Genomic DNA, 26,860 nt, shown 5'->3' with positions numbered 1-26,860 from the left:
GGCCTCGTCCCCTCTGCCCCTGGAGTCCGGAAGGTCGCCTTGAGGCGCCTCCGGGACTGACTCCCCTCGACCCGGTGCCTCTTGAGACAATACCTCGGCATTGTCCGCAGGGCAAGGGGAGGTGGCGGTCGGAAGGGGATCGCTATCCATATCCGACGAGCCCAGGGAGCCGTCCGATGATACATCGATGCGGGCTCGTGGCGGCCTGCATAATCATATTCGGCGTTAGGGGAAGCAGTGCGCAAAAGGATACTATGAGTTACTCTGGTGTCCGAATACTTACGACCTCCCCAGGGGCTTGGCCCTGGGTAACCACTCGTCTTCGCCTTCGGCGGCGGCAGTGGAACTGTCTGGAAGGAGAGTCATTCCCTTCTTGGACCCTCCGGCCTCCCCAGTTGGGGCGGCCTTCCTTTTCTTATCTCCCCCAACTGAAGGGGGAGCATCTTCTCCTTCCTCCTCATCTTCGGGGGAGGAGTGTGCCGCAGAGTCATCGGACGGTGAGTCCGATGACGCCTGGCGCCGGGAACTCTTTAGGGTTCCCTTGGCCTTCTTGGTCTTCTCCAGCACCTTGTAAGGAGCCGGAGTCAGCATCTCCGTCAGGAGAGCGTCCGCAGTGTCTTCGGGCAAAGGGGCCGGACAGTTAATCTGCTCCGACGTCTCCACCGAGTCCTGTCAAAGGCATGGAGATCAGACCCCGCACATGATTAAGCTAGGTGAAATAAATATCCTACGGGATGTATTGAACTCACCGAACGCGCTAGGCGCTTTGCGCTTAGCCCGCGGTCCTCGGCGAGAGGAGGAGGGACCTCGGCGCCCTTGAACAGCGCCTTCCAGACATCCTAGTGTGTCGTATCGAAGAGCCCGCTCAGAGTCTGGTACTGGGCCGGGTCGAACTCCCACAAGTTAAAATCCCGTTGTTGACACGGGAGGATCCGGCGGATGAGCATGACCTGGACTATGTTGACAAGCTTGAGCTTCTTGCTTGCCATACTCCAGATGCATTTCTGGAGTCCATCCAGCTCCACCGGTGAACCCCACGACAAGCCCTTCTCTTTCCAGGAAGTGAGCCGTGTAGGGAATCCGGATTGAAACTCGGGGGCTGCCGCCCATTTGGCGTCGCGCGGCTCGGTGATGTAGAACCACGCCGATTGCCACCCCTTTATGGTCTCCACAAAGGAGCCTTCAAGCCATATAACATTGGACATCTTGCCCACCATGGCTCCGCCGCATTCTGCTTCTTGGCCTCCCACCACCTTCGGCTTGATATTGAAGGTCTTTAACCACAAGCCAAAGTGGGGCCGGATGCGGAGGAAAGCCTCACACACGATGATGAACGCCGAAATGTTGAGGACGAAGTTCGGGGCCAGATCATGAAAGTCCATCCCGTAGTAGAACATGAGACCACAGACGAATGGATGGAGGGGAAACCCCAGTCCGCGGAAGAAGTGGTGGAGGAAAACTACCCTCTCATGAGCTTTCGGGGTAGGGACGATCTGCCCCGCGGTGGGCAGCCGATATGCGATATTTGCGGCTAAGTATCCGGCTCCGCGCAGCTTCTTGATATGTCCCTCCATAACAGAGGAAGCCATCCATTTGCCTCCCGCTCTGGACATGTTTGGAGAAGGTTGAGGGAAAGGATGTGGACTTGGGTGTTGGAGCTCGAGTGTGCGAAAATGGATGAGCAAAGGAGGAAGAAGGCGTGGATGAAGAGGTGAATCCTTATCCCTTTATATGGGCGGACGAAACTATGCGTCCCCACTAGCCTGGTAAAACTCGCTTATCCCCCAAGCGTCGTAATCGATGGCGCGGTTGGGTTACCCACGCCCGTATTGATGAGAATCCCGTGATAAGGGGACACGATCTCTGCTTTGACAAGACGTGTCAAAAAACTGCCTCGCGTTATGTGCCGGACTAGTTAAAGGAAACGGTTCAAATAATCACCGGGCCATGACATAATGTCGTGTTGCCAAAACAAGTCAGCAAATTAGATCTGTGGAAATATTATTCTCTCTATGGTGGTATGTGGAGCTTATTTTGCAGGGTCGTACACTATCCTTGTATTCAAATTCTTCCATGATGTATTCGGAGGAGGAACCCGCCTTGCAATGCTGAAGACAATACTGCGCGTCGGACTCATCGTCATTGAAAGCCTGGTTCAGGGGCTATTGAGGGAGTCCTGGATTTGGGGGTCTCCGGACAGCCGGACCATATCCTTTGGCCGGACTGTTGGACTTTGAAGATACAAGATTGAAGACTTCGTCTCGTGTCTGGATGGGACTCTACTTGGCGTGGAAGGCAAGCTAGGCAGTACGGATATGGATCTCTCCTCCTTTGTAACCGACCTTGTGTAACCCTAACCCTCTCCGGTGTCTATATAAACCGGAGGGTTTTAGTCCGTAGGACAGAACAACTACAACATACAATCATACCATAGGCTAGCTTCTAGGGTTTAGCCTCTCTGATCTCGTGGTAGGTCTACTCTTGTACTACCCATATCATCAATATTAACCAAGCAGGACGTAGGGTTTTACCTCCATCAAGAGGGCCCGAACCTGGGTAAAACATCGTGTTCCCTGCCTCCTGTTACCACCCGCCTTACACGCACAGTTCGGGACCCCCTACCCGAGATCCGCCGGTTTTGACACCGACACTCTCCCTCGACAATCAGTTGGATCTAAAGTTCATGGGACGTCACCGAGCTGAATGTGTGCAGATCGCAGAGGTGTCGTACCTTCGGTGCTAGGATCGGTCGGATCGTGAAGACGTTCGACTACATCAACCGCGTTGTCATAACGCTTCCGCTTACGGTCTATGAGGGTACATGGACAACACTATTTCCCCATCGTTGTTATGCATCACCTAGATGGATCTTGCGTGTGCATAGGATTTTTTTGAAATTACTGCGTTCCCCAACATGTAGTAGATACCAATTGAAGGTAGATAGTAGTTCATTGATCATCCTAGCTTGACTCCAATAAGCACATGGTGACAACACCTTCCTTGTGAGTGAGCCGAACATCCAATGCATCTCCAATTGTTCCTAGAACAATAACACAGACTAAATGGTATCCAAACTCATTGGGACCAAAGAGTTAGAAATACCAATACATAGGACAAACTCCACAAACATATGTGCATATAGAAATGGAAATGAATTTGATGCACATCTCATCCAAATTGAGACTTGGTGTAGTTTCCCCTATATATTGGATCAAAGAAAGAAAACATGCCAAATAAAATACACGAAGTGACTATGCATGCTCAAGACTTTCAAGAAGTGATACCAAATGAGAAAGAAATAGCAAGAGAAAATAGATTACCAAATGGAGAAATCATCACTTGGAAGACATCATTAAACGATACATCAAGGAATGAGATATCCATTGGCACACTCAAAATGAAAGAAGTCAAACTCCCAAAAGAGAGGATGGTTCCAAACAAACCAAGCCCTCTACAAAGTTTCATGATGGCACAAAGTACCAGAAAGAAACGGCTTGCCTTCCACAAACACACACTTGATAAGTATCACAAGATGAGTGTTCTATATAAAATAGGATAGCTCCCCAAGAGTTGTGCATTACATAGGATTTGCATTTGAATACAAAATGCACAAGGTGGGATCACCACTTTCACTATATCTAGAAAACACTAGACAAGATCAAGAAAACAACAAGATCCACAAGTGACACGAAAGTCAATGGGAGTTGACACAATCTTGGCAAGAAATAAGACAAATAAAAACAAAAGACAATGTAAATATGACCAACAATATCTACCACATATATGATTACCAATTGTCAAGAGACAAGAAGTATCTGGAAATAATTCCTGGTGGTAGAATGCAAATATATCCAACATCATCTTCACACCCCAACACACAAGCAAATTTGCAACTTGTAGAGCTAACATTCCACCTAGGAACAAGATAATTTACAATATCAATTCTAAGTGAAAATATCTCAAATATACAGATTTTCTAGGCTTGTAATATGCACATAAAATATTACTCCCCCATAATGTGATACCAATGAAAAACTTAACAAGATGCAAAAGAGGACCAACAAGAGATAATTAATGGACCAAATAGAATTTGAATTTCTCATGAGAAGACATACCACATAGAGACTAGATAATCTTGTAATATCAATACTAGATGGTATTCATCATGCACACACATTTATAGGATTGTGAGGTGCACAAAGCACACCACTCCCCCCAAATGGGATGTTCCATTAATCTCTCACAAGAGCCAACTAAGATGCAAACAAGATGGAAAAAGGCTCAACACAACACTCACATGTACATGATGTGCAAACCATCATGCACAAACTTGATTACTCAAGTTAAGAAAATTGGAAGCACACCATATACAAATACATGCAAGGAACAAAACCAAAACATGCAAAGGAGCAAGTAACTTTCAATGTAAACAATTTAAGCACGAGTTACCGCAAGGAGGAACATTGGATATAAGATAGAAACTTGGTAATCCGAATGACTTGGCTTGAGACAATATGAATGATGAAGACCCCTTAATTCTTCACAATGTAGCCAAATCTCCAATGCCCTCCAACCACACCTATTGGTCAAGTTTGAGCTTGTTGGTCCCCAACCAAGTTGGGTCCTAAGAGGTTAGTCACAATAGGTTTGGCAACCCAAATGGTTCTTTTATTGACACCACTTTGAGTACCAACAAACTTGGCAAACACATTGCCAACCTCATCCTTCCCAAGAGAATAGATATTATCGATAATAATTGGGTTGGATAAGTTACCACTAGTGCATGAAGAAGCGACGTGACCTTTCTCACGACATAAGTAGCAACATATACTCTTCATTTTCTTCTCACTTGATTTCTCAACAACAGAAGCATTAACTTGAGTCTTCTTGGGAAGTGGCCTTTCTTCAACTTGAGATTGAGCATGAGATTGAACTTGTGGCCTCTTCCCTTGTTGCTTGTCACTAATGGCCTTCTTCTTCACTGGACAAGATCTAACATGATGCCCTTCAATTTTGCACTTGAAGCAAATAATCTTGGCCGAATTATTGAGTTGTTCTTGGCCCTTCTTCTTGTTTATCTTGGACTTCTTCTTCTTACTGGAGTTGAATCTAAGTCCACCTTTGTCATTGGGGGATTTTTGCACACTCAAGATATTGTTGAGTGTGGACTTCCCTTCATGACACTTTTCCAAGTCTTTCTTCAAAGAAGTGACTTGGTCCTTGAGCTCTTTGATTTCCTCTACATGGTTATTATCAACACAACTGCTAGAGGAAGTATATGCTTCATCGTTAGAGCAACAAGGCAAGGAAAGCAATTCATCACAAGATGTGCCAATATTATGCATAGATGAATTACAATGACTAGCACATGGCAAGGTAGCATTTTGACTTGAATTAGTGCTAGTATCCACATGAGACTCACTAGATGTTACCTTGATAATCATAGCCTCATGAGCTATCTTTAGCACATTATGGGATACTAGAAGATCATCCTGAGAGCTTGTGAGCTTTACATGACTTTCTTCCAATTTCCTATAATTTCTAGATAACAACTCAAGTTGAGCCCTTAGCTCAATGTTCTCCTTCAAAATGGATGCTTCACGAGATGTAGAGTTAGTAGAACAAGCATCATCATTAACAACAAGAGGAGAAGACAACTTGGCAAGCTCTTTCGAATATGAAGCTTTAAGTTGAGCATGAGACTCAATGAGTTTGATGAGCTCACTCTTAATGACCCTTGAGCCAGTTTCGAGGTGCTAAAAGTCCTCAAGGAGTTTAGCATGCGCAAATTCAAGCTTCTCATTTTTAGTTTCAAAATAATTGGCCACCTCAAGAGCTCTATCATGAGGTTCCCTCACTCTAGATAATTCTAGAGCAAAAGTCTCCTCAAGAGATTCCTTGGTGGTTTGTTCAAGTTCAATAGCTTGAGAGAGGTCCGCGATCTCATTAGTGTAATCACGCTCATGACCTTCCATTTTCTCAATGGTGACCTCATGCTCCTCTAGATGAGATTCCAACTCCTCGATGTATTTCTTGCCCTCAATGGCAATAGACATGATTTCCATGAAGTTGGAACAAGCAATTTTATTATTACGAAGAAATTTAAAAATCATTTCCCCCTTAATTTTTAAGGAGGCAACATTATCATTCTCTTCATCATTATCAACATCATCATCATTCTTATCATCATCAATATCATCACAATATATATTGAGATTCAGAGTGGGAGATACCTTTGAAGCCTTAGCCATAAGGCAAAACACAATAGATGATGATGTAGGATCCTGATACGTCTCCAATGTATCTATAATTTTTTATTGTTCCATGGTATTATATATTCTGTTTTGGATGTTTAATGGGCTTATTTATACACTTTTATATTATTTTCGGGACTAACCTATTAACCGGAGGCCCAGCCCAAATTGCTGTTTTTTGCCTATTTCAGTGTTTCGCACAAAAAGAATATCAAACGAGTCCAAGCGGAATGAAACCTTCGGGAGCGTGATTTTTGGAACAAACGTGATCTAGAGGACTTGGAGTGGACATCAAGCAACCAACAAGGAAGCCACGAGGCAGGGGGCGCGCCCTCCACCCTCGTGGGCCCCTCGTGGCTCCCCCGACCTACTTCGTCCTCCTATATATACCTACGTACCCTGAAAACATCAGAGAGCACCACGAAAACCTAATTCCACCGCCGCAACCTTCTGTACCCGTGAGATCCCATCTTGGGGCCTTTTCCGGTGCTCCGTCGGAGGGGGCATTGATCACGGAGGGCTTCTACATCAACATCATAGCATCTCCGATGATGTGTGAGTAGTTTACCTCAGACCTTCCAGTCCATGGTTATTAGCTAGATGGCTTCTTCTCTCTCTTTGGGTCTCAATACAAAGTTCTCCTTGATTCTCTTGGAGATCTATTCGATGCGGTGTGTTTGTCGAGATCCGATGAATTGTGGGTTTATGATCAAGATTATCTATGAACAATATTTGAATCTTCTCTGAATTCTTTTATGTATGGTTGGTTATTTTTGCAAGTCTCTTTGAATTATCAGTTTGGTTTGGCCTACTAGATTGATCTTTCTTGCAATGAGAGAAGTGCTTAGCTTTGGGTTCAATCTTGCAGTGCTCGATCCCAGTGACAGTAGGGGAAATGACATGTATTGTATTGTTGCCATCGAGGATAAAAAGATGGGGTTTATATCATATTGCATGAGTTCATCCCTCTACATCATGTCATCTTGCTTAAAGCGTTACTCCGTTCTTATGAACTTAATACTCTAGATGCATGCTGGATAGCGGTCGATGTGTGGAGTAATAGTAGTAGATGTAGGCAGGAGTCGGTCTACTTGTCACGGACGTGATGCCTATATACATGATCATACCTAGATATTATCATAACTATGCTCAATTCTATCAATTGCTTGACAGTAATTTATTCACCCACCATAATACTTATGCTATCTTGAGAGAAGCCACTAGTGAAACCTATGGCCCCCGGGTCTATTTTCCATCATACAAGTTTCTGATCTATTTTATTTTGAAACCTTTACTTTAAATTTATATCATAAAAATACCAAAAATATTTATCTTATTATTATTATCTCTATCAGATCTCACTCTCGCAAGTGGCCGTGAAGGGATTGACAACCCCTTTATCGCGTTGGTTGCGAGGTTCTTATTTGTTTGTGTAGGTACGAGGTGACTCGCGCGTGGTCTCCGACTGGATTGATACCTTGGTTCTCAAAAACTGACATAAATACTTACGCTGCTTTGCTGCATCACCCTTTCCTCTTCAAGGGAAAATCAACGCATGCTCAAGAGGTAGCAAGAAGGATTTCTGGCGCCGTTGCCGGGGAGATCTACCACAAGTCAAGACATACCAAGTACCCATCACAAACTCTCATCCCTCGCATTACATTATTTGTCATTTGCCTCTCGTTTTCCTCTCCCCCACTTCACCCTTGCCATTTTATTCGCCCTTCTTATGTTCGTCTTTCCATTTGCTTTGATGTCTTACTTGGCTCGTTTGCTCGTTTGGTTGGAATAGTTGTTTATTTATTGCTAAACAGATAACCTAAGATCTATGGATCCTCATCCGCTTGCTAATCTTTTTAAGAGATCCAATTATGATGAACCAATTGCTAGTGAGTTTTGTGCACTAGATTATCTTTATGAAGTTTTGCTTGAAATTAGTGAATCTAAAAATTGTGATGAAGTACTTTATGGAGTGATTCATGATGGATCTTTGAATAGAAAGCATGATTGCAATGATGATAGTATAAATTCTATTAATGTCAATTGTGCTTATAATATGCAAAACCCTAAGCTTGGGGATGCTAGTTTTGCTATGTCTACTACTTGTTGCAATGATCATGATTGGGGTGATTCTTCTTATGATCTTGAAAATTTATTTAAGCCCCATGATGAATATGAGATTGATTATAATTTTTGCAATAATATTGAAAGTGGGCTTGGAAGAGTGTCAACTTTAGATCCCACATATTTGGAGAATGTTCAATCTTATGAAGTTTTTGATAAAAGTGGGTTTGGAGAGGTCATGACTTTAGTTAATGTTAATCCCACTATTTTGGAAGAGTGTCAACTTTGCATACATGTGGATCATGTTAAGAATATGTTTTGTGATAGCTATATTGTTGAATTTGCTTATGATCCTACATGTAATTATTATGAGAGAGGAAAATATGGTTGTAGAAATTTTCATGTTACTAAATTACCTCTCGTTATGTTGAGATTGCTATTGTTTCTTTCCGCTTCCTTGCATATGCTAGTTTTTGCTTGCCTTGATAATTTGTTTGCCTATAAGATGCTTATGCATAGTAAGTATGTTAGACGTAGATGTGTTTGTCACGTGTTTTATGATGCTCTCTTTGTGCTTCAATTCTTGTCTTTCATGTGAGCATCGTTGAAATCTTTTGCCTAGCTAAAAGGCTTTAAAGAAAAGCGCTTGTTGGGAGACAACCCAATATTTTCCTTGCTATTATTCAATAAATAATTTATCTAGCCTCTGTTTTCGTTGTGTTTTTGGTGTTTAATTAGTGTTTGTGCCATGTAGAACCGTTGGGAAGACTTGGGGAAAGTCTTTTTGATCTTATTGTAAAAAACGGAAACTTTAGCGCTCACGAGATTAGCTACAAATTTTTACTGGAGAGTGCTATTTGGTTAATTCTTTTTGCATATGATTAATAGATAAATTCCTCACGTCCAGCAATTTATTTTAGAATTTTTGGGTTCCATAAGTATGCGTTTGATACAGATTACTACAGACTATTTTGTTTTTGACAGATTCTGTTTTTCGTGTGTTGTTTGCTTATTTTGATGAATCTATGGCCAGTAATGGAGTTTATAAACCATATAAAAGTTGGAATATAGTAGGTTTAACACCAATATAAATAAAGAATAAGTTCATTACAGTACCTTGAAGTGGTGTTTTGTTTTATTTCGCTAACGGAGCTCACGAGATTTTCTGTTAAGTTTTGTGTTGTGAAGTTTTCAAGTTTTGGGTAAAGATTTGATGGATTATGGAACAAGGAGTGGCAAGAGCCTAAGCTTGGGGATGCCCAAGGCACCCCAAGGTAAAACCCAAGGACACCAAAAATCCTAAGCTTGGGGATGCCCCGGAAGGCATCCGCTCTTTTGTCTTCGTTCATCGGTAACTTTACTTGGAGATATATTTTTATTCACCACATGATATGTGTTTTTCTTGGAGCGTATTGTATGATTTGAGTCTTTGATTTTTAGTTTACCACAATCATACTTGATGTACACACCTTTTGAGAGAGACACACATGAATCGGAATTTATTAGAATACTCTATGTGCTTCACTTATATCTTTTGAGCTATATAGTTTTTGCTCTAGTGCTTCACTTATATCTTTTAGAGCACAATGGTGGTTTTATTTTATAGAAATAATTGATCTCTCATGCCTCACTTATATTATTTCGAGAGTCCTTTAGAATAGCATGGTAATTTGCTTTTAGGCATAATAAAAACTTCCATATAAGTGCATTGAATGCTATGAGAAGTTTGATACTTGATAATTATTTTGAGATATGGAGATGGTGATATTAGAGTCATGCTAGTTGAGTAGTTGTGAATTTGAGAAATACTTGTGTTGAAGTTTGTGATTCCCGTAGCATGCACGTATGGTGAACCGTTATGTGATGAACTCGGAGCATGATTTATTTATTGATTGTCTTCCTTATGAGTGGCGGTCGGGGACGAGCGATGGTCTCTTCCTACCAATCTATCCCCCTAGGAGCATGCGCGTAGTACTTTGTTTCGATAACTAATAGATTTTTGTAATAAGTATGTGAGTTCTTTATGACTAATGTTGAGTCCATGGATTATACGCACTCTCACCCTTCCACATTTGCTAGCCTATCTATTACCGCGCACTTTTTGTTGGGGAACGTAGTAATTTCAAAAAAATTCCTACGCACACGCAAGATCATGGTGATGCATAGCAACGAGAGGGGAGAGTGTTGTCCACGTACCCTCGTAGACCGAAAGCGGAAGCGTTAGCACAACGTGGTTGATGTAGTCGTACGTCATCACGGCCCGACCGATCAAGCACCGAAACTACGGCACCTCCGAGTTCTAGCACACATTCAGCTCGATGGCGATCCCCCCGACTCCGATCCAGCAGAATGTCGGGGAAGAGTTCCGTCAGCACGACGGTGTGGTGACAATCTTGATGTTCTACTGTCGCAGGGCTTCGCCTAAGCACCACTACAATATTATCGAGGACTATGGTGGAGGGGGGCACCGCACACGGCTAAGAGATCAATGATCAGTTGTTGTGTCTGGGGTGCCCCCTGCCCCTGTATATAAAGGAGCAAGGGGGAGGAGGTGCGGCCAGGCAAGGGGCGCCCCAGGAGGAGTCCTACTCCTCCTGTGAGTAGGACTCCCCCCTTTCCATGTTGGACTAGGACTTGGGGGGAAGGAGAGAGAGGGAAAAGGAAAGGGGGGCGCCGACCCCCCTCCTTCTCCAATTCAGACTGGGTGGAAGGGGCACGCGGCTGCCCCTTGGCCTCCTCTCCACTTCCTCCACTAGGCCCATTAAGGCCCATTAGGTTACCGGGGGGTTCCGGTAACCTCCCGGTACTCCGGTAAAATGCCGATTTCACCCGGAACACTTCTGATGTCCAAACGTAGGCTTCCAATATATCAATCTTCATGCCTCGACCATTTCGAGACTCCTCGTCATGTCCGTGATCATATCCGGGACTCCGAACAACCTTCGGTACATCAAAATATATAAACTCATAATGAAACTGTCATCGTAACGTTAAGAGTGCGGACCCTACGGGTTCGAGAACAGTGTAGACATGACCGAGACATGTCTCTGGTCAATAACCAATAGCAGAACCTGGATGCTCATATTGGCTCCTACATTTTCTACAAAGATCTTTATCGGTCAGACCGCATAACAACATACGTTGTTCCCTTTGTCTTCGGTATGTTACTTGCCCGAGATTCGATCGTCGGTATCTCAATACCTAGTTCAATCTCGTTACCGGCAAGTCTCTTTACTCGTTCCGTAATACATCATCCTGCAACTAACTCATTAGTTGCAATGCTTGCAAGGCTTAAGTGATGTGCATTACCGAGAGGGCCCAGAGATACCTCTCCGACAGTCGGAGTGACAAATCCTAATCTCGAAATACGCCAACCCAACAAGTACCTTCAGAGACACCTGTAGAGCACCTTTATAATCACCCAGTTACGTTGTGACGTTTGGTAGCACACAAAGTGTTCCTCCGGTAAACGGGAGTTGCATAATCTCATAGTCATAGGAACATGTATAAGTTATGAAGAAAGCAATAGCAACAAACTAAACGATCAAGTGCTAAGCTTACAGAATGGGTCAAGTCAATCACATCATTCTCCTAATGATGTGATCCCGTTAATCAAATGACAACTCATGTCTATGGCTAGGAAACATAACCATCTTCGATCAACGAGCTAGTCAAGTAGAGGCATACTAGTGACACTCTGTTTGTCTATGTATTCACACACGTATTATGTTTCCGGTTAATACAATTCTAGCATGAATAATAAACATTTATCATGATATAAGGAAATAAATAATAACTTTATTATTGCCTCTAGGGCATATTTCCTTCACTTTTCGCCGGTATCATACACCCACCATATACCTTCCTCAAAACAGCCACCATACCTACCTATTATGGCATTTCCATAGCAATTCCGAGATATATTACCATGCAACTTTCCACCGTTCCTTTTGTTATGACACGCTTCATCATTGTCATATTGCCATGCATGATCATGTAGTTGACATTGTATTTGTGGCAAAGCCACCGTTCATAATTTTTTCATACATGTCACTCTTGATTCATTGCATATCCCGATACACCGCCGGAGGCATTCACATAGAGTCATATTTTGTTCTAAGTATTGAGTTGTAAGTAAAAAGAAGTGTGATGATCATCATTATTAGAGCATTGTCCCAGTGAGGAAAGGATGATGGAGACTGTGATTCCCCCACAAGTCGGGATGAGACTCCGGACGAAAAACAAAAAAATAGAAAAAGAGGCCAAAAAGAAAGAAGGCCCAAATAAAACAAATAAAAAAATGAGAGAAAAAGAGAGAAGGGACAATGTTACTATTCTTTTTCCACACTTGTGCTTCAAAGTAGCACCATGATCTTCATGAAGAGAGTCTCCTATGTTGTCACTTTCATAAACTAGTGGGAATTTTACATTATAGAACTTGGCTTGTATATTCCAATGATGGGCTTCCTCAAATTGCCCTAGGTCTTCGTGAGCAAGCAAGTTGGATGCACACCCACTTAGTTTCTTTTGTTGAGATTTCATACACTTATAGCTCTAGTGTATCCGTTGCATGGCAATCCCTACTCACTCACATTGATATCTATTGATGGGCATATCCATAGCCCGTTGATACGCCTAGTTGATGTGAGACTATCTTCTCCTTTTTTTGTCTTCTCCACAACCACCATTCTATTCCACCTATAGTGCTATGTCCATGGCTCACGCTCATGTATTGCGTGAAAGTTAAAAAAGTTTGTGAACATCAAAAGTATGAAACAATTGCTTGGCTTGTCATCAGGGTTGTGCATGATTTAATATTTTGTGTGATGAAGATAGAGCATAGCCAGAGTATATGATTTTGTAGGGATAACTTTCTTTGGCCATGTTATTTTGAGAAGACATGATTGCTTAGTTAGTATGCTTGAAGTATTATTATTTTTATGTCAATATTAAACTTTTATCTTGAATCTTTCGGATCTGAACATTCATGCCACAATAAAGAAAATTACACTGAGAAATATGTTAGGAAGCATTCCACATCAAAAATTCTGTTTTTATCATTTACCTACTCGAGGACGAGCAGGAATTAAGCTTGGGGATGCTTGAAACATCTCCAACGTATCTATAATTTTTGATTGTTCCATGCTATTATATATTCTGTTTTGGATGTTTAATGGGCTTATTTATACACTTTTATATTATTTTTTTAGACTAACCTATTAACCGGAGGCCCGGCCCAAATTGTTGTTTTTTGCCTATTTCAGTGTTTCACAGAAAAAGAATATCAAACCGAGTCCAACCGGAATGAAACCTTCGGGAGCGTGATTTTTGGAACAAACGTGATCCAGAGGACTTGGAGTGGACATCAAGCAACCAACAAGGAAGCCACGAGGCAGGGGGCGCGCCTACCCCCCTGTGCGCGCCCTCCACCCTCATGGGCCCCTCGTGGCTCCACCGACCTACTTCTTCCTCCTATATATACCTACGTACCCTGAAAATATCAGAGAGCACCACGAAAACCTAATTCCACCGCCGCAACCTTCTGTACCCGTGAGATCCCATCTTGGGGCCTTTTCCGGCGCTCCGCCGGAGGGGGCATTGATCACGGAGGGCTTCTACATCAACACCATAACCTCTCCGATGATGTGTGAGTAGTTTACCTTAGACCTTTGGGTCCATAGTTATTAGCTAGATGGCTTCTACATCAACACCATAACCTCTCCGATGATGTGTGAGTAGTTTACCTCAGACCTTTGGGTCCATAGTTATTAGCTAGATGGCTTCTTCTCTCTCTTTGGATCTCAATACTAAGTTCTCCTTAATTCTCTTGGAGATCTATTCGATGTAATCTTCTTTTGCGGTGTGTTTGTCGAGATCCGATGAATTGTGGGTTTATGATCAAGATTATCTATGAATAATATTTGAATCTTCTCTGAATTCTTTTATGTATTATTGGTTATCTTTGCAAGTCTCTTCGAATTATCAGTTTGGTTTGGCCTACTAGATTGATCTTTCTTGCAATGGGAGAAGTGCTTAGCTTTGGGTTCAATCTTGCGGTGCTCGATCCCAGTGACAGTAGGGGAAATGACACGTATTGTATTGTTCCCATCGAGGATAAAAAGACGGGGTTTATATCATATTGCATGAGTTCATCCCTCTACATCATGTCATCTTGCTTAAAGTGTTACTCCGTTCTTATGAACTTAATACTCTAGATGCATGCTGGATAGTGGTCGATGTGTGGAGTAATAGTAGTAGATGCAGGCAGGAGTCGGTCTACTTGTCACGGACGTGATGCCTATATACATGATCATACCTAGATATTATCATAACTATGCTCAATTCTATCAATTGCTCGACAGTAATTTGTTCACCCACTGTAATACTTATGCTATCTTGAGAGAAGCCACTAGTGAAACCTATGGCCTCCGGGTCTATTTTCCATCATACAAGTTTCCGATCTATTTTATTTTGCAATCTTTACTTCCAATTTATATCATAAAAATACCAAAAATATTTATCTTATTATTATTATCTCTATCAGATCTCACTCTTGCAAGTGGCCGTGAAGGGATTGACAACCCCTTTATCCGTTGGTTGCGAGGTTCTTATTTGTTTGTGTAGGTACGAGGTGACTCGCATGTGGTCTCCTACTGGATTGATACCTTGGTTCTCAAAAACTGAGGGAAATACTTACGATGCTTTGCTGCATCACCCTTTCCTCTTCAAGGGAAAACCAACGCATGCTCAAGAGGTAGCAGGTCCCTTGAAGCACCATTCAAGGCCACGTCTTGTTCCGTGGGGTGTTGGGTATCCTCTACATTGTTAGCACAACAATTCGAGGAAATAGATGCATTTTTATCATGGCAACAAGATATAGCGAGCATATCATCATGAGATTTAGTCAAGCAATTTCTACATGATATGCAAGGACTATCAACGCAAGCATGTGAAACATCTATAGTGATCGAAGTGTTAAGGTCCAAAGATGGCGCATTGCAATAAGATAGTGATGAAGGATCATCAACAATAAGTCCACTATCATTATTGCAATGAACACCACTACTCACCATATCGTTACCTTGTGGCAAACCACATGTAGGTGAAGTAGAAGAAATTGAGAATACTATACGACTGGAGGTGGAGGGAGGACAATCATCCCCTCCAAACTTGGACACCCTATATTTATCTTGAAGCTTTGTCCACAACTCATGAGCATCCCAGAACGGCATGAGTTGAAATATAACTACATTTCTCAAAGCATCAAAAAGAACATTAGAAGTTTGAGCATTGAGATAAGAGTTTTTCTCATCCTCTAAAGATAATCTTTGGGGATCCTTTGGAGGAGAGAAACCCACATCTACAATTCGCTCTAAATTTGGGTCCATGACCCTAAAGAGATTAAGCATGTGAATTACCCAAACATCAAAATTTGTGCCATCGAAACTAAGATTGTCAGAGAATCCTAAACCCCTAGTCAACATCCTTACTCTCTAGGCGGTTAAGCCTTATAAAGAGAGACGATGCTCTGATACCAATTGAAAGACCGTGGATGTCGCCTAGAGGGGGTGAATAGGCGCTTTAAAATAATTACGATTTAGGCTTGAACAAATGCGGAATAAACCTAGCGGTTAATTTGTCAAGCACAAAACCTACACCAGCTAGGCTCACCTATGTGCACCAACAACTTATGCTAATCAAGATAAACAACTAGGTGATGGCAAGATATATGACAAGAAACAATATGGCTATCACAAAGTAAAGTGCATAAGTAAAGGGCTCGGGTAAGAGATAACTGAGGCACACTGAGACGATGATATATCCCGAAGTTCACACCCTTGCGGATGCTAATCTCCGTTTGGAGTGGTGTGGAGGCACAATGCTCCCCAAGAAGCCACTAGGGCCACCGTAATCTCCTCACGGCCTCCCACAATGCAAGATGACATGATTCCACTAAGGACCCTTGAGGGCGGTCACCGAACCCGTACAAATGGCAACCCTTGGGGCGGTCACCGAACCCGTAAACTTTGGCAACCCTTGGGGCGGTCATCGAAACCCGTCAAATTGCTCGTGGCGATCTCCACAACCTAATTAGAGACCCCCATGCTTGCCCGGAGCTTTACACCACAATGACTGAGCTCCGAACACCACCAACCGTCTAGGGCACCCAAGATGAACAAGCTCAAGGGTACCAAGCACCCAAGAGTAATAAGCTTCTCAACTTGTAACTTCCACGTATCACCGTGAAGAACTCAAACCGATGCACCAAATGCAATGGCAAGGGCACACGGAGTGCCCAAGTCCTTCTCTCCCAAAGCCCACCAAAGCAACTAATGCTAGGGAGGAAAATGAGAGGAAGAACGAAGAATAGAACACGAAGAACTCCAAGATCTAGATCCAAGGGGTTCCCCTCACATAGAGGAGAAAGCGATTGGTGGAAACGTAGATCTAGATCTCCTCTCTCTTTTCCCCCAAAAACTAGCAAGAATCCATGGAGGGATTGAGAGATAGCAAGCTTGAAGAAGTTCAACAATGGGGGAAGAACACGAGCTTAAGAGATTGGGATCATTGGGGAAGAAGACTCCCTTTTATAGGTGGGGAAAAATCCAACAGTTATGCTCACAGCCTGCACAGAGTGGTATTACCACTCATGGGAGCGGTACTACCGCTAGGGCGGTGGAAGCCCTTCGAAAAACAACAACGAGGAGGCAAAAGGCCGGTAGAACCGCCGGAGCGGTACTACCGCTCGTCCTCATGGTACTTCCACTAGGGGTAGCGGTACTACCGCTAAGGGTAGCGGTACTGCTGCTTGCGAGCGGTACTAAAAAATACATCCGTGCCTACCACCGCTGGACTTAAGACGAGTTTTTGGTTCGGAGCGAAAGTAGCCACAGAAGTAGCCGCAGTAGTACCGCTCTGGAGTGGTAGTACCTCTCCCAAGAGCGGTAGTAAAAAATTACATCCCCTCCAAGCGGTAGTACCGCTCCCATGAGCGGTAGTACCACTGCGACCTTTTTAAGGACACCAAAACTGACACAACTTCTTCAAACGGACTCTGAATTCAACGAAACCAAGTTTGCTGGAAAGCTAGCGACAAGGGCTAACACAATCTTGATAGAAATAACAATAAGAAGGAAATTAGAAAAGGACCATAAGAAAATGGTGAGAACCGTAAAACCTCCAACACCGAAAATGCAATAGAAGAAGCATGTGAACTCCGTTTTCGATGAACTCGAGCTTGTCAAGAAGATGACCATAAGCTCCAAATCTCACAAGGAGAAAACCAAAAAAGAACCAAGAAATATGATGCAAGCATGCAATGGTTTGAAATCTCTACGAACGATACGATCAAGCTACTCACTTGAGAGCCCCCCCCCCCTTGATAGTACGGCAATCGATCCTATAACCCGGTCTCCAAACTACCACCATGAGACCGGTAAAATAGAGAACCTATCAAGGCCAAACCTTTGCCTTGCACAAAGTCCACTTGAGCTAGATGTAAATGATCTTGACTTCCTCAAGTAGAACCACCTTTCTTGATTGTGTTGGCTCGGTGAAGACTAGTAGATGGCTCCCCCATACTCCACTATGGGTGAGCCACTCTTCGGCACATGTTCACAAGTCCATTGTCACCACAATGAACGACAATCTTTAAGCACTTGATCTCTTCGTGATGCATCACTTGAACGTGCATGCCGCAACCTAACCCCACAAAGAACTCTCACGAACACCATGGCTTAGTACACAAAGAGTAATTGACAATGCTTACGATACCATGAGATCACTTGTGACGCCCCTGATTCGATCGTACACTAATCATACACGCAAACATGTAAGATCAAGATCAGGGACTCACGGGAAGATATCACAACACAACCCTACAAAAAAATAAGTCATACAAGCATCATATTACAAGCCAGGGGCCTCGAGGGCTCGAATACAAGAGCTCGATCATAGACGAGTCAGCGGAAGCAACAATATCTGAGTACAGACATAAGTTAAACAAGTTTGCCTTAAGAAGGCTAGCACAAACTGGGATACAAATCGAAAGAGGCGCAGGCCTCCTGCCTGGGATCCTCCTAAACTACTCCTGGTCGCCGTCAGCGGGCTACACGTAGTAGTAGGCACCTCCCGAGTAGTAGTAGTCATCGTCGATGGTGGCGTCTGGCTCCTGGACTCCATCGTCTGGTCGCAGCAAACGGGTATAGAAAGGGGGAAAGAGGGAGCAAAGCAACCATGAGTACTCATCCAAAGTACTCGCAAGCAAGGAGCTACACTACATATGTATGCATTGGTATCAAATGGAAAAGGCTATCATATGTGGACTGAACTGCAGAATGCTGGAATAAGAGGGGGATAGCTAGTCCTATCGAAGACTACGCTTCTGGTAACCTCCATCTTGCAGCATGTAGAAGAGAGCAGAAGGTAAATCCACCAAGTAGCATCGTGTAGCATAATCCTAACCGATGATCCTCCCCTCGTCGCCCTGTGAGAGAGCGATCATCGGTTGTATCTGGCACTTGGAAGGGTGTGTTTTATTAAGTATCCGTTTCTAGTTGTCATAAGGTCAAGGTACAACTCCAAATCGTCCTGTTACCAAAGATCACGGCTATTCGAATAGATTAACTTCCCTGCAGGGGTGCACCTCATTTCCCAACACGCTCGATCCCATTTGGCCGGACACACTTTCCTGGGTCATGCCCGGCCTCGGAAGATCAACACGTCGCAGCCCTACCTAGGCACAACAGAGAGGTCAGCACGCCGGTCTAGATCCTATGGCGCAGGGGTCTGGGCCCATCGCCCATTGCACACCTGCACGTTGCGTGGACGGCCGGAAGCAGAACTAGCCCCCTTAATACAAGAGCAGGCTTAAGTTCCAATCTGGCGCGCACCGCTCAGTCGCTGACGTCACGAAGGCTTCGGCTGATACCACGACGTCGAGTGCCCATAACTGTCCCCGCGTAGATGGTTAGTGCGTATAGGCCAATGGCCAGACTCAGATCAAATACCAAGATCTCGTTAAGCGTGTTAAGTATCCGTGAACGCCGACCAGGGCCAGGCCCACCTCTCTCCTAGGTGGCCTCAACCTGCCCTGTCGCTCCACCTCAAAGTAACAGTCGGGGGCCGTCGGGAACCCAGGCCCACCTCTACCGGGATGGAGCCACCTGCCCCTTCAGCCCCCATCTCCGAACAGTATCATAAGTAATGTAACAGTATAAGTATATATCATATGCCCGTGATCACCTCCCGAAGTGATCACGGCCCAGTAGTATAGCATGGCAGACGGACAAGAGTGTAGGGCCACTAATGGAACACTAGCATCCTATACTAAGCATTTAGGATTGCAGGTAAAGGTAACAACAGTAGTAGCAAGGACAGGCTATGCATCAGGATAGGATAACGGAAAGCAGTAACATGCTACACTACTCTAATGCAAGCAGTAGAGAGAAGAATAGGCGATATATGGTGATCAAAGGGGGGGCTTGCCTGGTTGCTCTGGCAAGAAGGAGGGGTCATCAACGCCGTAGTCGTACTGGGGGTCCCCGGCAGTCTCGGGGTCTACCGGAAAGAAATAACGGAGGGGAACACAATAAATAACAAAGCAATCAAAGCAACACAAGGCATAACATAGCAATACGCGGTGCTAGGTGTGCCCTAACGTAGTACTAGGTGATACCGGGAAAGGGGGGAAACATCCGGGAAAGGATTCCCGGTGTTTCGTGTTTTTGGACAGATGAACCGGAGGGGGAAAGTTGTGAGTTCGATGGGTTAGGGATGTGTGGCAGATGAACGGGCTGCGTATCCGGATTCGTCTCGTCATTCTAAGCAACTTTCATGTACAAAGTTTTTTCATCGAATTACGGATTATTTTATATTAATGTTTAAAGTTTTAAATCATTTTCTAATTTATTAATTATTAATTAAATTCGAAATTAGTATTATTGCATCAGCATGACGTCAGCATGATGCCATCAGTCAACAAAGGTGTTGACTAATCAAGCTGAGGGTGGGTCCCGCATGTCATTAACTGTTTAATCTAATTAGGGTTTAGCTAATCTAATTACTGTTTAATTAATTAACACTGGTTAATTAGGTTAATTAAACGTAATTAATTTAATTTAATTAATTAATCAATTAATATTTTATTTTTATTTTTATTTATAATCTTTTTTATTATTTTATAAATCGTTCCAGGGGGCTGGGCCCCGCGTGTCATTGGCCCTAGCGTCCAAACAGGCGCTATCGGGCGTCCGGGCATGCGGGCGTCGGGTGAGGCCATAGCGCCTGTTGCAGGGCGCCGTTGGGCGCGTGCGGGGCACCGACGACGCGTGGTCACCGGACAGCAGAGCGGGGCGGCACCAAGCGCGGCCAGCAGGTGGGGCCACGGTGATGCGGGGCTAGGCAGTGGACGACCTGTCGATGCAGATTAGCGGCGGCACAACAGCGGCGGCTAGCAGCAAGGGCAGCGGCGCAGAAGCATCAGCAGCAGCGCTGCAGCGAGTGCAGCGGGTAGGTAGGGGCACATGCCTGCGAGCAGCGCGGGACAGGGGCGGCGAGCACAGGCTGTGCGGGCGAGCGTGGTCTGCGCAGGGAGCAACAGAGGGCAGTCCGAGGTAGCGGCAAAGGGCGGCGCAAGCGGGCGGTGCGGCCGCGGGACGAAGAGCACGACGGGGGGGTGCGGCCTGAGCGCGAGGGCGGCGGGGAGGGGCGTGGTGACCGCGGGCGTGGCCGGACCCGGTCGGGGGCGCGGTGGCCGCGACGCAAGAGAGGAAAGAGGGAGACGGGGAAGGAGGGGAGGCCTCACGGGCGTTGACGGGGAGAGGGTCGGCATGGCTCGGTGTAGGCCACCGGGGAGGAGGTCGAGGAGGTCCGGCGTGGAGGAGACGGGGACGACGGGGCGGCGTCGCGGCGTCGGGGAGGCGGGCGCAGTCCGGTGGGGAGGACGGCGGGGATGCGGTGCAGGAGGTTGGGAGCCGCGAGGAGGAGGCCGGGGGTGGCGGTGCTCGGCGCCGGCCGGTGGCAGCCTCTGGGGAGCGGCGGCGGCAGGGGCTAGATCGGGCCCCTCCCCGATCCAATCCAGCGAGAGAAGGGGGAGGTGAACGAGAGAGAGTGGGGGCATGGGTGCGTGGGGGTGGTTAGGTCACGGGGGGTGAGGGATATGGAGAGTGGGGATGGCCGGCCTGTGGGGAGGGGGTGTCTCTCTCTTGGTTCTTTTTTTGTTTTATTTTGCTTTTACTTTTTACTTATTTTTCTTTGTAGTTTTATTTTATTTTTAGTTATGTAAATTGAAAGAATTGCACCTAAATCAGTAATACTAATTATAACACTGCCACAAAATGTTTAACCCCCAAATAAATTACTTTAGTATTTGACAAAATACCAAAGACATTTAAATAATTGTTTTTGCTGTTGTTTAAATCACTTTAGTGCATTTATATATTTTATGAAAATGTGTTTTCTCTGCCATAATTACCTATGCATTATTTGGCTCACCCCGAACATTTTAGATTTTTCATTTGAAAAACTTTTATCGTTTTGCTTGATTGTGTTTTGAATTCGAACCAGTTTCGAACTAACGCAAGATTAGCAACAGTAATCGAGGTGACGTGACATCATTAACAGAGGTTTACTGTAGCTTGATTATCCGGACGTCACATCACTTGATCCCTCTTGGTACATCTTCTACGCTTTGTGTGTTGATCAACTTGATTCACTCTTTGACTTAGTCTTGATCAACCTCTCGCATGACCAATCTTTAGGTAATTCCTTAAATAGCACCTTGGTCATTGCAAACTCTCCTTGAAACCAACAAATGGACTCCAAGAAAAGCCTATGAACAAATCCTTCAAATATAACTCAAGGCAACCATTAGTCCATAGAGATTGTCATTAATTACCAAAATCAAACATGGGGACACCGCATGTTTTTTCACACGGACACAGGGAGAGGGGCCTCATGTAAGCCCTATGGGATCACCGACAGTAAGGCTATATCGGGCATTGCATATGTTACTTGGGAGAAGAAAATAACAATTATTTTCTATCTCATAACCTAAAATAAAGAAAGTGACGTGACAACGGCGCACACTACCTTCTAGTCGCTACGATAACAAGATTAATGATTCTAAGCATCATAGAGATTGCAAGAATGCATGTACTTGTAATGAGCGGACATATGTTTCATGATAAAATTATGCGAAAAGGCGACTAAATTTAACTCAAACCGATCGTATGTTATTTCCATACTTAAATACGCAATGCACATTTGTTTTTCGACAATGTAAAGCAGGAGCTCTATCAATTTCGTTAATTAAGATAGAAAAGAAATCAAGTACAAAGGTTATTTACATGAGAGTAGCTACTTCTATAAACTACATGATGGGCAGCATGGCCACGACCAACCTTTGCTTTCCAATGTCCTCCTTTACAAGAAAAGCAATATCTACCACGACGGAGGAGGAGTTCTAAAAACTAGGATGGTTACGCTCTTTTTACACGTGCCCCCGCACGATTCCACTTTCATATATTCATCAACGTCGCCTGAAAATTTAATAGTCTTGTGAAGTCGCAGTTGACTGAGACTTGATTAAGTTTCAGTACTTGTAAGATCTTACATTAAGATCCGTACAATTTTTTAGTTTTTTATTATTATTATATATTATATCATTTGATTGAGACTTGAGTCTCAGTCCACTTAAACCTAGACGCATCCAAAATTTATGGGTAAGTTGATGTTCTTAACCGTTAGACTAAGATCCAACTGACCTCGGAAAAAAATTTAAGATCCAACAGCCATTCTTCTTTTTCTTCCTTCTACATTTCTCTTTCCATAAATTTAATTTACCCAAATTACAAATTCAGTCAACTATCGTGATATTCACCACGGGAGCCATTTTCTTGCAAGCTTCCCTTGCTACCTGTTTCACGGGGAGCAGCATCCTGCCGACACGCAGCTCGATGAATATTCGACCTTTTTTGCCGGCGCACACGTCGCGGCCGTCGGCCCTTCACGCTGCTCGTCGACTCGTACGTCGATGGCAACCGAGTGCTCAGGAGACCTGCTTGGCTTGTGGCAGCAATGGCAGCCTTTCGGTGCGTCGCCGCCCGTCTTTCCAACGCTTTTAGTGGCAGCGTCCGGTGAAACGGCGGCGAGCTGAGACCTTCTCATCTCCAGCGACCTGGCGGTGGCGCGGCACGCCTCCTCCTTCCCGCGGCGTCCGCGCCCCTCCCCCAGCAGCAGCATGCTGTTGAGCACGACGAGCAGGCACGTCCCCACGTCGGCGAGGACCGCCGCCCACAGCACCGGGCGCCAGGCGACCGCGAGCGCGAGGACGGCGGCCTTGGCGGCGACCGAGGACACCATGTTGACGGCGATGGTCCGGCGGGCGCGCCTGCCGAGCCTCACGGCCTCGGGGACCCTGAGGATGTCGCTGGACATGAGCGTCGCGTGGCTGGTCTCCATGGCCGCGGCCGAGCCGGAGATGCCCATGGAGACGCCCACGTCCGCCGTCGCCAGCGCCGGGGCGTCGTTCATGCCGTCGCCGACCATCATCGTCGGCCCAGCCCTCGCCTTCAGCGCGCCCACCAGCCGGACCTTGTCCTCCGGGAAGAGCTCCGAGTGGAGCTCCTCGAGGGCGCCGCCCAGCCGCTCCTGCGCGTGCACCGCCGCCTCCGCGCTGTCCCCCGTGAGCAGTACTGAGCTGATGCCCATGGACGCCAGCTCTCGAATCGCTTCGGCCGCGCCGGTCCGGCAGTCGTCGGAGAGCGAGAACACCCCGACGAGGTCCCCGTCGCAGATCACGTAGCCGATCGAGACGCCCTTCAGACCATTCATTCTTTCTGGAACTGCAAGCAAGAAAATTTTCTTCTCAAACTTCATTGACCAAGCAAAGCACCAAATGTATGTTTGCTCTGCTCTCAGCTCACCTGTCTGACAGGAGGATCCCCTCGCCAAGACCCTCTTGTTCCCGACGTAGATGCGCTTCCCGTCGATCTCTCCGTAGACGCCCTCGCCGGGAAGGATGCGGAACTCGGCGACGCATTCCGGTTTCGGCTGGATGGATTTCGACTGCGCGTGCTCCACGAGCGCAGCCGCCATTGGGTGGCTGGATTTGCTCTCGATGCTTGAGATCCTGCCAAAGAAGCTCCCATTTCAACACGAGTTTTCATCGGTGAAAATTTCAATGCTCAGAGGTGAACATACCAGTAAAGAAGATGGCTCATCTGAACCTTCTGTCCGACCACATCGAACATGTCGACGGTGAACTCCCCTCTGGTGATGGTGCCGGTCTTGTCGAACGCCACGGCCCTGATCTCGCCCAGCGACTCGAGGACGTCCCCTCCCTTGACGAGGACCCCCATCCGCGCCGCCGTCAGGAGCGCGCAGAACGTCGCGACGGGCGTCGACAGCACCAGCGCGCACGGGCACGCGCTCACCAGCAGCACTAGCGCCAGCCTGAACCACCGCTCCGCGTCGCGCGCCCCCAGCAGCGGCGGCAGCAGCGCCACCCCTGCTCCGAGAACCACCACGGCCGGCGTGTAGTACTTGGCGCAGGAGTCGATCAGCCGCTGCGTCTTGGACTTGCTCTGCTGGGCCTCCTCCACCAGCCTCTCCATCTTGGCCACCGTGGAGTTCTCGGCGAGAGCCATTGTTCTCACGGCGATGTAACCTGCATGACAGTAGGCTCAGATCACCGCAAGAACGTCGCTGCCTTCAAGAAGGAGAAGAAACAATCCAGTTTTGGTACCGTCCAAGTTGAGCGTGCCGGCCCAGACCTCGGACTGCGGTTGCTTGGGCACCGGGTACGACTCGCCGGTGAGGCTCCTCTCGTCCACCTCACTCTGCCCGTCGACCACCACGCCGTCCACCGGCACCATCTCCCCTGCTCTGACCGCGATGACGGCGCCCACACCGATGTCGCGAACGTTGACGACCTCGCCCGTCTCGGCGAGGACTGCCTTCGGCGGGATCATGCTCATCAACGACGACATCCCGGCGCTGGCCTGACACCACATCACACTTTGTGTTAGGAAAATTCATATTGATTCCTTCGATTCGATCATGGAAAGTAATTTAGGATCCACACTGTAATTGTATTACCTTGGTGCAGGCCAGGGTCTCGAGCCACTCTGCGGTGGTGAAGAGGAAGACGATGACGCCTGCCTCCGTGTAGTCCTTGAGGGCGACGGCACCGGCGACGGCGATAAGCATGAGGATGTTGATGTCCAGCGCGAGCCTGCTGGCGGCGGCGAGCCCTCGGAGGACCATCGGGGGAGCGCCGGCGCAGGCCGCCCCCAGGGCCAGCCACTGCAGGGGAGGCAGGAGCCACCTGAAGGAGGACGCGAGGAGGAGGGCGCCACAGGCGACGATGTACGGGCTGGGCCGTCGGCCGATGAACCCGCTGCTGCCGTACGCTCGCACCGAGGCTTCCAGGCCCGCCCCGTTGAGGACCTTCACTGGTGCGTTTCGGAGTCCGGACAAGGCAACAAACACGTTGAGATCGACATGTAATTAAGCTTTATTTCATGGAGATTCTGGGTTCAGATCAGGGTAAGTAAGGTCAGGAGAGGGGACGGATTGATTGGTTACCAATACGGGACTGCGAGACGGCGGCGGGGTCGTGCTCGACGACGACGGTGCGGGAGGGGACGACGACGGCCACCGCCCTCACGCCGTCGAGCGGCGCCAGCAGCCGCTCGACGAGCGCGACCTCCGCGGAGCAGCACACGCCCAGCACGTCCAGGTACGTCTTCTCCCACTGCCTCCTCGCCGCCGCTTCCTCTGCCAGCAGGCTCGCCTCGAGCGCCGGGTACGACTCGCCGCCGCCCATCATCGATGATCCAGAGACGCGGGCGGATGAAGATGAACAGCAAGAAACGAAGCCAAAGGAGAGATTGCAAATAAGTCAACGACAGAGCCAGGGATCGATGGTTTGGAAGAGGAGCAGAGGTTGAGCTACAAAATGCACGCAATCCTGCGTCAGTGAAAGCGACGGCGGGCACTGACAGAAACAAGTCTTGGAATTTGGTGAACTCAAATCCGGCAAAGCATCGATTGTTCCACGAGTTCAGGGTGAGAGGACAAGCTCCACAATGCACCAAGCGCACCGGCCAACACCGCACACCCAACATAAAATGCACCGGAGCCCGCATATCTTGTAAGCTACTAACGGCAAGACGAATCAAATGGACGGCCTCAAATGTGTGCCCTTCAAATTCTCTACCTACTATCATTAGTTTTCTTTAACACAGTACAGACGCAAGCGCTCATATATATGTGCATACACTCATTTCTATAAACGCACACACGCACATCCTACTCCTATGAGCACCTCTGAAAGACTGGGCCGACATATCATCTTGAAATTTACGAAGCTATCTATCATTAGTTGATTAGTACTAGTTCTCCCCGATTGGTCGTGAAACTTAACATAATTTTGGACCATTTATGCTTTTCTAAACATTGGTTCACATATTGTTTGCTTCTATGGCTAGGGCTATCGATGGGCTGAATGTCATGTTTCGGGCTATCAGCGGATTGTA

The 26,860-nt window shown here is 46.4% G+C and overlaps 1 protein-coding gene across 2 annotated transcripts; it reads right to left on the bottom strand.

Annotated features, from left to right (window-relative positions):
- Positions 1 to 23,068: 23,068 nt before the first annotated feature.
- LOC125510572 (cadmium/zinc-transporting ATPase HMA3) lies at positions 23,069 to 26,444 on the bottom strand. 2 transcript variants are annotated; one of them, XM_048675788.2, is made up of 6 exons: positions 25,908 to 26,444; positions 25,419 to 25,774; positions 25,066 to 25,321; positions 24,522 to 24,987; positions 24,245 to 24,450; positions 23,069 to 24,163 (listed from the first exon to the last, which is right to left on the bottom strand). In XM_048675788.2, exons 1-6 carry the CDS (start codon positions 26,149 to 26,151, stop codon positions 23,241 to 23,243), a joined length of 2,451 nt encoding a protein of 816 aa, XP_048531745.2. In that variant the 5' UTR covers positions 26,152 to 26,444; the 3' UTR covers positions 23,069 to 23,240. The 2 variants fall into 2 exon arrangements, with proteins under 2 accessions (XP_048531745.2, XP_048531746.2); XM_048675789.2 differs by having other exon boundaries at positions 25,419 to 25,769; positions 25,908 to 26,039.
- Between the last annotated feature and the right edge of the window lie 416 nt (positions 26,445 to 26,860).

This window comes from Triticum urartu, chromosome 5A (assembly GCF_056163025.1).
Source record: "Triticum urartu cultivar PI428250 chromosome 5A, HENAU_Tu73, whole genome shotgun sequence".
Classification (NCBI taxonomy): Eukaryota; Viridiplantae; Streptophyta; class Magnoliopsida; order Poales; family Poaceae; genus Triticum; species Triticum urartu.
This window is presented reverse-complemented; position numbering and strand designations above follow the sequence as displayed.

What these genes read in the sequence shown, in the direction of transcription:
- LOC125510572 (XM_048675788.2), bottom strand. Translation starts at nt 26,151, where the DNA reads ATGATGGGCGGCGGCGAGTCGTACCCGGCGCTCGAGGCGAGCCTGCTG. An exon ending in AGACCCTGGCCTGCACCAAG is followed by an intron (nt 25,322 to 25,418) that starts GTAATACAATTA and finishes ATGTGGTGTCAG; the next exon opens with GCCAGCGCCGGGATGTCGTC. An exon ending in CGGCACGCTCAACTTGGACG is followed by an intron (nt 24,988 to 25,065) that starts GTACCAAAACTG and finishes ACTGTCATGCAG; the next exon opens with GTTACATCGCCGTGAGAACA.